Here is a 13,009-nt window from a genome sequence, read left to right on the forward strand (position 1 = left end):
CTTGTATTTCTTTGCAGGACCACCAATTATGGAGGAAATCAGCCTTCTCTCCACAACCTTTCCAGCAGTAAGGTAAAGTTGAGGGAATAATGTGAGTCAGTCTTGCAGGTGTGAGGTACCATCTGGTGAGTATCTTCAGGTTTGTTTCTTGTAATCCTAGCGTTTTGGTAATTCTTGACTGTGATCGCCATATTTCTTCCCATTGTTCCTCTGATATCTGTAGTTTAAGATCAGGATTCCATGCATTTTGGTATTTATGAGGTTTGGTGTTCTGTGATAACATAATGATCTTGTAAAGCTTTGCTATAAGGCCTTTTTTGGTGGAGGCTTGTCTAAAAGTTGTTCTATATCTGTAAGTTGCATCTTGCTTGCCGTGTGGAAGTCGGTCGTGGAAATTAAGTTTTGCACCTGTAAGTATTCGAACCATTGAATTGAAGTTTGGTGTTTCCGCTCTAATTCGCTTTTCAGTACCATTTTTCCTCTGTGGACTACATCTTTTATCTTATCTTTTTAGCTCTCCACGTTTCAAATGTATGTGGTAGTTCCACAGGTTTAAACCATGTTTGTCTCGTAAAAGAGCTAAGTCTGGAATATTTATTGATTAGTTTCGATTTAATTTCATACCATGTTTTTATAGTTGCTTTCGTAAACAAGTTCGTAAGTTGGTTTTCTATTTCTTTGGGAGATTTATACCATAGTTGTTCTTGGAATGAGACTTTCGAGTTACTTGCTTCCTCTATCTTTTTCCAGTCCAAAGTGTCCTCATCGTGGTATTGGCGTATTGTAGCAGCTAAGATTGCGGCCTTTCTGTAGCTTTCAAGGTCAGGTACTGCTAGACCTCTTTTGCGTCTTGGTCTCATCATAGTGTGATAAGCAATTCTTGGTGATTTCCTGCACCATATGAATGAATTCAGTTCTTTTTGCCATTTTTTAATAAGTTGAGATGGAATATTTATTGGTAGAGTCCTAAAAAGGTACAAATATTTTGGAAGAATGAAGGATCTTACCACTGAAATTCTATCAAGCCATGAAAAGGTTTTTGTATTCCAGGTCATTGCTTCTTGTTTACAACATATTATTGCGGAATATATTAATAAGGATCGGTCTGGATTTATACCATCCAGAGACATAGCAGATAACATCCGGAAAACAATCGACATAATTCAACAATGCAAACAAAACTCGACACAAAGTTCGCTTCTGATGGCAATCGATATTGAGAAAGCGTTTGATTCCCTCGAGATTAACTTTCTAAAAGCGTTAATTGACTTAATGAACTTTGGCCCTATGTTCAAGAACATTATCCAAGCAATCTATAAAGAACCTAAGGCAAAACTATTAATTAATGGAGACCACTCACATGAGATTACACTATTTAGAGGTACAAGACAGGGATGTCCCCTGTCCCCTATTCTGTTTGTCCTTGCTTTGGAGACTTTGGCATGCGAATTGAGAGCGAACAAGCACTTTGGAGGCATCCACGTTGGAGATAAACAGTACAAGCTAAGTCTCTTCGCAGGCGATGTCATATTGTACGTCAGTAATCCCACTGTATCCTTAGATGCTATTCAACGCTCCCTATTGAAGTTTGCTTCAGTTACAAGACTAAAGGTTAACCATAACAAAACAGTGATCTACCCGGTCAAGCTAACAAACCTGGAAGAGAAACAGATCAAGTCATTGTATACCTTTCAATGGTCTCAAAACACACTCCAATATTTAGGAATTCAAATTCCTTTTGACCTTTCTAATCTTATTAAAACAAACCATATGGAAATGCATAAAGGTGTTAATCTCTTGAGCACGATGAAAAGCGGAAGAAACCTTTGGCTGAAAGGTGGGATCGGTCCTAAACCTTCTTGAGGCCATAAGGGTTGCCAAAACCTTGTCCGGATAGCCTAGCTGAGAGAAACATTGCCATTCAACCTCCACACGGTCAAGGACAGCCAGGCGGGATGCGGGTACCAGATGCGACCCTGAAAGAGCATGTCTGGGGACTGCGGTAAGGTAAGAGGCAGAGCCACGGCTATCTCCTTCAGGAGTGAAAACCACAGACGACGTACCCACAGGGGAGCTATGAGGATCACCTCTGCCTTCTCCTCCCCAATCTTCCTGATGGTCCTGGGGATCAGTGGAAATGGCGGAAACGCATACAAGAGCCCCTGGGGCCACGGAGAAGTCAGTGCGTCTGTCGCCTCCACTGCTGGATGGAAGTAGGTGAGGAAAAGGCACAGAAGTGGGTGAACTTTGAGAATGAAATCAATAGTAATATAGGTAGATTTGGCATTTTTTCTACAGTAACGACAATAGGCCCTAGAAGAGCATCATTAGAAATTTGGAAGAAATGGCAACCCTATTGGCTAAGGAAAGTCTCAAGATAGGCTCCCCTCGAAACTATCAACAAGGAAGTGCAAGAAAGTAAATGGCGGGAAATGTTAAAAAGTAAAGGCTATTATAGAGTGGGCGATATGTTTAGTGGTGGAAATCTAAAACCCTTACAGGAAATAACAGAAGAGATAGGCAAACAATATTGGTTAAAAATAGCAGGGCTATACAAGACAGTTAAAATGATCAGTGAAAAGGAAGACCTCTGGACAGATGCACCAATGGAAGTATTAGACAAAGAAATGACCAAGCAGAAAAAGGGACTGGTAGGAAAAATATATAGAAAGATGCTAACAAATAAAGATAAAATAACAGAATACTTACAAAAGAGATGGAGCCATGAAGGTCAGATAACAGAGAGGGTGGGGGATAAAATTATGAAAGGAGTGGAAGAAATCAAAGTAATTAGGTTTAAAGAACTTGAATATAAATTTCTTACAAAATGGTATAAGACACCAGCACAGCTAGCTAATATGATTCCAGGATTGAGTTCGGTGTGCTGGCACTGTAAACAGACTAAAGGTTGGTATGCACACATGTGGTGGGAATGTGCAGAAGTAAAGTCATTCTGGAGGGAAATTGTTGAAATCATTAGAAAAGTGTGCAATATAACATTAACTTTAATGTTGTTAAGTACAATAGGATGCCCGTTACTAGATAAGGCTACTTATCTACTGGCGGGAAAGGTGGTCATAGCTCTGGGGTGGAAAGACAAAAGTAAATGGACAATAGAAATCTGGTACAACTATTTGTTTGACTTTATACAGTCAGATATCGTGGCGTCAATCAACAAGGGAACAACATGGAAAGAAAAATCCATGGAAATCAAGACCAGATGGAAGACCTACCTAGAGTGGATACTGAAAGAAAAAAGAAAGGACATTCAGTGGAAGATTAAGACTTTGTGCCCATGGCACAAAGAAGAAAGGGATGGCAAATAATGAGATGGTTGTTGTTCAGTCGCACAGTCGAGTCCGACTCTTCGCGACCCCATGGACCAGCTCCCGCCAGGCCCTCCTGTCTAACCATCTCATCCTTTGCCGTCCCTGTTTTCTTTGACCTTCAATCTTTCCCAGAATCAGGGTCTTCTCCAGTGAGTGCTCCCTTCTCATTTGGTTATTTGAGATTTAACCATTTGAGATGGTTAGACAGTGTCATAGATGCAACGAACATGAAATTGAGCAAACTTCAGAGGACGGCGGAAGACAGGAAGGCCTGGCATGATCTGCTCCATGGGGTCGCGAAGAGTCAGACTTGACTGTGCGACTGAACAACAAAATCACAAGTTCTAGCTTGTCCTCTTTACTATTTAATGTTTTTAGAAGACACCCAAGGTTCTCAGCACAGAATAATCAATCTGCTGGTAACTTCTAGCTCTATTTTTCTTTTCTATCAGAAGCAGGTTCAGTAGTGCAGGTCCTGAGCTACTGACCAAAGGCAGTAATGGTATAGTAAAACTCAGAGAAGACCAAGGTAGTTATGGTAGCTGTTCCTTGTAACCGATGGATTATCAACACAATTATGAATAGAATCACATTTTCTGTATAAGACCAAATCCACAGTGGGACTGCCCCTGAATCTGGCACTGACTTTGGAAAAAAGAGGGGGGAAAGGAGGGAAAAAACAGGGGCAGCCATTATAAAACAGAGACTTTGCAGCATTCAAGCATGCTATGATAACCTTGACAACTGATTGTTTTAAATCAGTGTTTATGGGATTATCCTTGATTATTCAGAAACTTTACATACTGCAACATGCTGCAGGTTACCTGATTCCTGGGGTAGTGTATAGGCAACATACAATGGTTGGCTTCAGTCAATAACACGGACAGTTGCACCATATTCAAGACGCGATTCTTTTAAAGCCATGGTCTAGGTCCCAGTCAAGAATAACTAAGGAAGATTTTCCTCCCATAAAAATCTTACTACCGATGAAAAACTATGTGTGAGTCTGTGATCCAGTGACCAATAATTTACATCCTTAGAGGTACATAGCAGGATATTCTCAGATGTGGCAGCTGCACTATGGAAGAAGAAGAGTAGTTTTTTATACACAGCCTTCCGGTGATGTCAGGGGGTGTGGCCTTCTGTCACTTCCGGTGATGTCAGGGGGCGTGGCATATGCAAATAAGTTATGCTAATGAGTTATGCTAATGAGCTCCGGCAGCTCTTTTTCTACAACAAGACCCCTACATAGCAGGATATTCTCAGATGTGGCAGCTGCACTATGGAAGAAGAAGAGTAGTTTTTTATACACAGCCCCCTTTTCTCTACCGTAAGGAATTGCAAAGCGGCTTACAATCGCCTTCCCTTCCTCTCTCCACAACAGTTACCTTGTAAGGTACATGGGGCTGAGAGTGAGTTCTGAGAAAACTGTAAGTGGCCCAAGGTCACCCAGTAGGCGTCATGTGGAGGAGAGTGGATTCAAACCTGGTTTTCCAGATTAGAGTCTGCCGCTCTTAACCACTACATCATGCTGGCTATTATCCACTATGGAATGTTCTGCCCCAGTTGGAAACTGGAACCCAATCATTCTGTAATTTTATATGATGTTTACAAGGCATCTTGGATTTGTTGTGTTTGCTAGAACTTGGATTTTACTCAATCTTTTGATAAGACACAAAACCCTGGTATTTTATACTGGCAAGGCAAAGTATAAATGAAATAAAAATCAAAACCTACAACCCTCAAGAGTTACTTGAAATTCAAGCTCCATCAGTGTTGCTTCTTTTGCTTCCTCTGAGCTCACCTGTCAACTATAGGCCAGTGCAGGAAATGAACCACCTGCTCCCAGGTTCTTTCCCCTCTATGTCAGTTTTAAATTTATTCATGAGACCAGTTAAGGTAGCAGACAGAGGTATGGGAAGAGGAAAGAACAGGATGATTATCTCTGCTTGGGTGAAATAAAAATGACCTACCTAAAATATTTTAATAATCTAATCCAGCTATGAGGGAAAAGAACAAATCCTGCAGTCACATCAATTGACAATCCTAACCCAAACCAACTAAAGAAAATAGTTTTATGAACTGTGGTTTTGCAGCTATTTAAATTTTACTGGCAGTTACTCCATTCATTATCACCAGAATCTTGCTGGATCCAGCTTATTCTCAAAGATAAAAGAATAGCCTGAATTCCATATGTGGTCACTAAATGGCTACTGCTGATTTATAAGCAAAACATACGTCCTTTTTAAGCATTGTTTCATTAACCCTATATATAGCATGCAACAAGGAGAATGACAAAACTGTTATGGAAAGAAAACCTCTCTCTACTTCATTCACACATACACACAATTTTATTCAATTAAATTTGCATTCTGTGGATGGAAAGAATGTTCTATTACACCTAATCTTGGCAAAATTGAGCCTCTCAGTACCCATAATTACAATCCCAGACAGCGAATTTAAGATACAATTGCAAACCAAAAAGGAAACACGGTACATTCTTCATTGATTCATCTTCATAAACAATATGCATGCTCAATGGATTTGGGGTTTTTAAGCATCTGATCTTCTTTGCAGAGTGGCAATATGACAGAGATGCTCCATTCATTCATTCTTAATTTTCTCAGTTTGCTACACATGCACTGTTTACTATACTTTTTACTTTACATCCCTACACATAAGCATTGGTTGAAACTATATAAGAGTTTTTTTAGTCCTCAATGCACTTGTGCACAAATGCAAAAAGAAAACTCGAAGCAATCATATGACCGTATCAAGAATCCTTTTTGCAGGTGTTGTGAGCATATGCATTTGTGTAAACCATTAATCAGTAAGGGGGGAGGATTGCAAACCAAATTCCAGAATTAATGTTTAGTAATTCTCCAAGGTGAAGTGGAAGACAAGCAGAACAGAATGAGGAAGAGAAGCAACCCATAGAACAATAAATGATGCATTTGTGTAAACCATTAATCAGTAATAAGGTGAAGTAGAAGACAAGCAGAACAGAATGAGGAAGAGAAGCAACCCATAGAACAATAAATGCATCCGCCCATTTCTACACTGAATCTGGGAAACAAGTTCAAACCTATTCTCAAGCTTTGAAACCTACAGTACGCATGAGCAGGCCACCACCACTTATTCTGATGAAAGACCCTGGTAAGTTGATGGTAAGATCAAAGACCCTATCCCCAAACTTACCTGGATCCGTGGAGGTTCTCAGGCAGGTGGTGCGGGCCTGCTGCAGGCTGGAACAACTGCAGCAAATTCCCAAGGGAAGCTTGCCCATGAGCTAGTGAGGAAGGGACAGGTAACTGCAATACAAGGAAGCGTGGATGGGAGACTCCCTGGGCCAAGCAACCCAGAGAGGAGGTGAGGCTCTGCTGCTGGGCCACACCCACAGGCAATCCCACATAGGAGGTTGGCATCATCCCCACCCGTTTCAGGCCAGCACAGGCCAGAGAAGAGGCCCTCTAAGGTAGCAGGAGATGGAGAGGTGCCACAAGGTAAGTTCAGGGCTGGGAACCCAACTGCCTCTGTTATTCACTCCCAGAAGGACCCACATCCCTTTCATGGGACTTCAGAGGAGCCCAGGGCTGCCCCGCCCAGAAGAAATCCTTTAAAGGCAGGAAGCAGGGCAGCCATAGAGGAAGAGCCAGACTTCTCTTTTGGTACTGGAGTACAGGAGTGAAGCTAGAAAGAGGGGGCCCAGGGTGAGTTCAAATCCCGCCCCCAGGTCTAAGGCCTTCCTGCTGCCCAGCCCAAAAGGACACTGAAGGGTACACCCACCGCAGGCTCCAACCCACCACAGGTGGAGTCTGACATTTATCATGAATGGATGTTAGGATAAAATGAGAACTACATGTATTATACTCTGAATTCCTTAAAGAAAGGGCAGGATACCACCATGATAAGTATATAAATGGTAATGCCATTCAGTTGAAGGAGGATGTTATTGCTCTGATTATAGATGATACACTAGTAAAATTTTGTGATTTTACATTGGTAAGTCTTACAATTAGGTGCTGTGGTGGCTCACGTGGTTAAGACACTGAACTGCAGGCTTTGGAAGGTCGGTAGTTCAGCAGTTCGAGACCCGGGTTGCCACATGACGGGAGTGAGCTCCCGTCTCTAGTTCCAGCTCCTGCCAACCTAGTAGTTCGAAAGCAAGAAATTGCAAGTAGATAAATAGGTACCACTTAGGTGGGAAGGTAACAGTGTTCCGTGCGCCTTGGTGTTTAGTCATGCCGGCCACGTGACCACGGAAACGTCTTCAGACAGCGCTGGCTCTTCGGCTTTGAAACGGAGATGAGCACCGCAACCCTAGAGTCGGACTCGACTGGCGGCATTCCTTTTCATCACTTTCGTCAAAGCAGTCTGGCAGCCCATCACACTGCCAGGCTCCTGGGATGCAGCGCCCATTGCTGCACATGAAGTTTCCAGGGATATTGCATTCATTTGTGAAATTATTCCAAGGCAAAAGTTGGCTTTCTGCAACAAGAACAGATAATATATATTGTATTTGTACATGCTGAAACCGCTCCTACATCTGAAGTGCTACTACTGGGAAAGAAAGTACAAGAATGTGTAAGTACAAGCAGCTAATCATTAATGGAAAATTCACACCCACAAAAGTGTCAATTTGGCTCAGATCAACCTGTTGAAGAGGCTCCCTTCTCACTTACCCCTCCTTCTCCCTGCACCAACTCAAACCTTACTTCTGAGGACATGGATACTGCACTGGGAGGCTGCAGTTTGAGGAAAAATCTGTGGAAATCACAGACCACTGTTTCATGTGTAAAAATACCTTCCATTCACACAAAGCCTACTTCAAACACAATCCAATTTTCCCCTGCACTTCTACAAGATACACAAGTAACTGAGGACTGACTTCCAAGCATACTGAAACATTCAAGCAGACTTCAGCAACATCACTAGAGCAGACTACTGAACCTGCATCAGACAATCTAAGGTACAGGTCACCTCTCAGCTAGGAAGTGACCACTCGGTCACTTTCTGCCAGACATCAGCATTCTGCCCAACTGTATCATGATCCGCTAGTGAACTAGGATAACCCCCCAGTTGGATAAGCATTCGTTCTTAGAGAAGTGCAGGATATAGATATGATAAATGCATAAGACAAAACAAGAATGTTTAATATTAGGATTTAGTATTTTCTCTCTCTCAAGAAACTGAAGCTCAAAATTAAGACACATTTGTCAAGAATCCAAATATAATTCAGCATGACTTTTAGAGAAAATGAACTAGTAGTTAAGAAAAGAGAGGGAGGAAAAATTTCACATCATCTAGAAAATTATGAACTGGAGATAAAAATGAATTTCCTCAACTGGCACCATCCTCAGGGCTGGCTCTCCAGTGCTCTGCCATAGTTCATCTAGAAGTCACACACATTTCACCTATAAGATTCTGCTTTAGTGACTGGTTCATATTCTGTACCATTTCCTGAGCAATTTGCAGTAAACAAAGAAAAGGACAGCTACAGAAGACTATTTGGAACATCACTGCTCTCAGTTGCCACTACTTAAATAGTTTGATGTCAACGCCAAATACAGATGTTGCAACGCTTAGTTTTAAAAACAGATGAACAGAAATCAACATAATTTACATTTTCTTATAGATCTGACAGATCCATCCTAATGCAACAGATCCATCCTAACACAACAAAGGACTGATTGAAGTCTCAGATTCAAGACTGGAGAGCCACATCTCTCTACAAGCCTTGGCCTGAATATACCAGGGACAGGTCACCTAAAGCAAGGGAGCTGGGTTAAGACATACAAATAAAGAACCAGAAATACATGCCAAGTAATATGTGCTTTGGAGGCAATAAAACTCAAAGCAATGTAAACTCCCACATCTTCTTTGCAGCAACAGTGAGTTTTGTAGCGTAATAAAACTTGAATATACACGAGAATAATCAGGCTGCTGTTTAATTCCTTCTTAAAATGTGAGCTGCTACTTCCTTGCTGAGACTAAATATATGCTTTTCAACCAGTTTTCCCACTAATGTTCATGACTCTCTCTACACATCCTGGCATATTCTCTATGAATTAACTGAAAACCCTATGTGGCCTCCATTAACTTTTTTTTTGTAAACTAGTTTACACTATAATTATGCCCAAGTATTCAGATTTAAGGCCATTTAATGCTCTTAACTTCAACAGGACTAAATCTGCTAACATACAAATATATCAATTTATGTGAGCTGTAGGAATGTTTGTACTACCCAGTTTCTTTTCAACAGAAGGAGGGGACACATCTGGTAATCTTCTGACTTGAATTAAAGCAGTCCTACATTTGCACATGTACTTGTTTGGAAGGGCTCTCAGAACCCTTCTCAAACCAAGGGGTATAGTCCTTTGGGACACAGCAACATTCCTTGTGATCTCTCCAGACATTAAACATACCATCATGCTGAAAGGATTCCTTCTTCAACAAGCAACTCCTTTTCTGCAAACAGAATCAAGAAATGGGGCACTAATAATTGACCTGTATTCATCTGTATATGTAGAAAATGCATGATTGAGTCTCCCTTTTAGTCTACTTCAGAACTTTCTGGTTGAGAATCATGACAGAAGTTTAAATAACATTTTTCACTGGGACAAATGTGATGTCCATTGTCCCAAAGTTCAGATAAACTTTAAAAAATCATGGGTTGGGGGAAAAGAGAAGACAAACCACAGTGTGACTTCCTCACCCATACACATTAATCCAGTTTAATTCAGGGGAGCAAGAGTATCTAGAAAGGCTTGGAAAGGACTGGATAGAAAAAGTTCCATTTCACACTCAGAAGTCATCTTCTCCACACTACTTCACACTACAGTGCCACTCAAACAAGTGAAACTAAATTGAGACAAACTACCACTTGTGCAAAGAGGCTGAGCTACAGCTTGCAAAAGGGGCAGCAACTGTACTGTGTTACTCTCAAGCAAGAAACTGCAGAACAACACTAGCAACCATTTTCCTTTAATTCATGGTTATTTAGATTCATCTATTCCATTTGGTGGTGGTGGAAAGTCCCGTCAAGTCACAGCTGACTTATGGCAGCCCTGTAGGGTTTTCAAGGCAAGAGATGTTCAGAGGTGGTTTGCCATTGCCTGTTTCTCCATAGGACCCCTGGGCTTCCTTGGTGGTCTCCCATCCAAATGCAGCCCAGGGCCAACCCTGCTTAGCTTTGATGATATCTGACAAGATTGTGCTAGCCTGGACCATCCAGGTCAGGGCATATGTTCCGTTTATCTCCCACCTTTTCCCCCCAGGAGGTCTCATATCTAGGCACCGAGACTCGGACCTACTTAGCTTCACCAGAGCTGCTATATCATATGTCTTCTAATCGTGCCCTGATTTCCAAACCAATAATACAGGCTGGTCTTGTACCTTTTCAGGATCTAGTCTTAAGATTACATTCAGGGACAATTGTTCTGCCAGATCAATCAAATCTCAGAGCGGGGGGGGGGGGGTGTTGAGTGTTAATTATCTTCCAGGCCACTTCAGCAGCATTTAACTGTGCAGTCTTTCTGGACAGTGCTTTATGTAATTTTTAAACATTCATTCAAAAGTGTTCAATGTTTGTCGTATCCCACCTCTGAGACGGCTGCATTTCACAGCTTACTCCAGGAATCTGAACACACAATCTGCACGCCAAACCAATCTCTTTCTGAATGGAACAGTGTGTGCTTCAACATACCAACAAACTCTCTTTATAAAATGTGAATAAAATACAAGAAACGGTAATCCAAAATGCACTGGGCTAGTTTAGTCCCAGCAAACATAACATGGCTAGCCTTCACAGTTGGAGATTCTTGGTAAAATCCCCAGCCTCAAGTTTTAGCTGTCTCCATAGCAGCTGTTGCCTCTGCTTGGACAGAGACAAAAATAAATACAGCCAAAGCTCACAGGAGTGCTTAATGGCCCAGATAAAACAGGGGACATATGCCATTTACAAAGCAAATTTTGCATGAATGCTGTAGGTGGCACCAAACCAATATCAATTCCAAGTAAAGCCAAAATGGAAAGGGGGTCAGGAAGCCCAAGAGTTTCTTGCTTATATAAGAAGGTGGCTCAGTGGGGTTAGCCAAAAAGAATATTTGCCACTAGCACTTGAAAGAACCAATCTCAAGAGTTACACGTAATCCAGTTTCTTAAAAATTAAATGATCCAAACAAGTCCTACAAAAAAACAACAATACACTATACATCCATGTCTCGCCACCAACAGGATATCAATAGGTAAGCTTTTCTCTAGTTTACACCACCAAGCCTATTTCTGACAAGAAAAAGTAGCATCTTTATGAAAAATATTCAGATGTTGTTTCCCACAGTGTCACTTCTCCATGCAGAAACATTAGGAGCTCTCCTTTGCAGCAGGAATGGAGCATCCACACAGCAGTTTCCCCACACTTTTCTTGCTTCAGGCTCACATGGCCAACATCCCACCCCCCCCCCGGACTATTTTGGAACAATCTCTGCAGATTTCGTAAAATTGTGCCCAAGTCAGGGAAAGACCAATTGAACCAATTTCGAATGGATGTCCCACACACACACACACACACACAACAGAAGTCACTGCAGTTTGTTAGCCAAATCACTGAAAGCCCCCCCCCCCATATACAAACTCCACTGCAAGTGTTCAGTTCAGCCGGCATATTTCCCCTAGGAAGTCTATGATGCCTTCTCCTAAACTTAATTTGCATTGGCATGTTCTGCCTTGGCGCCTAAAAGGAACTCACTACAGTGGAATCAGCATGTGATTGTCTTACTTCTCCATCTGCTCCAATGTATTTTTCTTCAGAGACTGAGTCATTGTTGGGTGTGATGTAGTCTGCAAAGGTTAGCAATCTGAGCCATGTGTGTTTGTTTAGAGAGAGAAAGAGAGACAGAGAGACTGGAATGAAAACAGCTTTCACATGCAGTTTACTTAATAATGTTTATTCTCAGTTCCTCATTCAAAACAGAAGAGTAAAAGAATACAGAATTGAAATTGAAATCTGTACACCTCTGATCCCCAAAATAAGCATTAAAAAGGTAAAGGTTCCCTTGCTCGAAAGCCAGTCGAATCCGACTCTAGGTTTGCGGTGCTATTCAAAGCCGAAGAGCCAGCGCTGTCCGAAGACATTTCCGTGGTCATGTGGCCGGCATGACTAAACACCAAGGCGCACGGAACGCTGTTACCTTCCCACCGAAGTGGTACCTATTTATCTACTTGCAATTTCTTGCTTTCGAACTGCTAGGTTGTCAGGAGCTGGAACTAGAGATGGGAGCTCACTCCCGTCATGCGGCAACCCAGGTCTCGAACTACTGAACTACTGACCTTCCACAGCCTGCAGTTCAGCGTCTTAACCACTTGAGCCACTGCAGCTCCCTAAAATAAAATAAGCATTAGGCCACCACAATTTATACAACTCTGCTACCAGCCTCTGCTACCAGCATTGTGTCCAGTCCTAAGCTTTGTTCCATAGCATTTTCAAGGAAGAATGTATTTCATATAAAAACATGACACTTGAGCATCTTTTGCAAAATCAAAGATTTGGGCTGGACACAATGCCAAAACATCTCATAAGGCATAACCTCCCTAGAAGCAAGGATAAATGAATTATGGTGGCCCAAGTCTTATTTCGGGGTGAAGAGACCTGAGTTCCTTATTCAAAGATGTTCTGCCATACT

The 13,009-nt window shown here is 41.8% G+C and overlaps 1 protein-coding gene across 1 annotated transcript in view; it reads right to left on the reverse strand.

Moving 5' to 3' along the window:
- Positions 1-13,009, reverse strand: part of LDLRAD3 (low density lipoprotein receptor class A domain containing 3) — a 219,277-nt gene that overhangs the window by 137,738 nt on the left and 68,530 nt on the right. The window contains exon 2 of the mRNA XM_015422615.1: positions 7,671-7,817. Coding sequence (XP_015278101.1) covers positions 7,671-7,817 — 147 coding nt within the window. The remainder of the gene's footprint in view (positions 1-7,670; positions 7,818-13,009) is intronic.

This window comes from Gekko japonicus, unplaced genomic scaffold (assembly GCF_001447785.1).
Source record: "Gekko japonicus isolate JY-2015 unplaced genomic scaffold, Gekko_japonicus_V1.1 scaffold1835, whole genome shotgun sequence".
NCBI classification, from domain to species: domain Eukaryota; kingdom Metazoa; phylum Chordata; class Lepidosauria; order Squamata; family Gekkonidae; genus Gekko; species Gekko japonicus.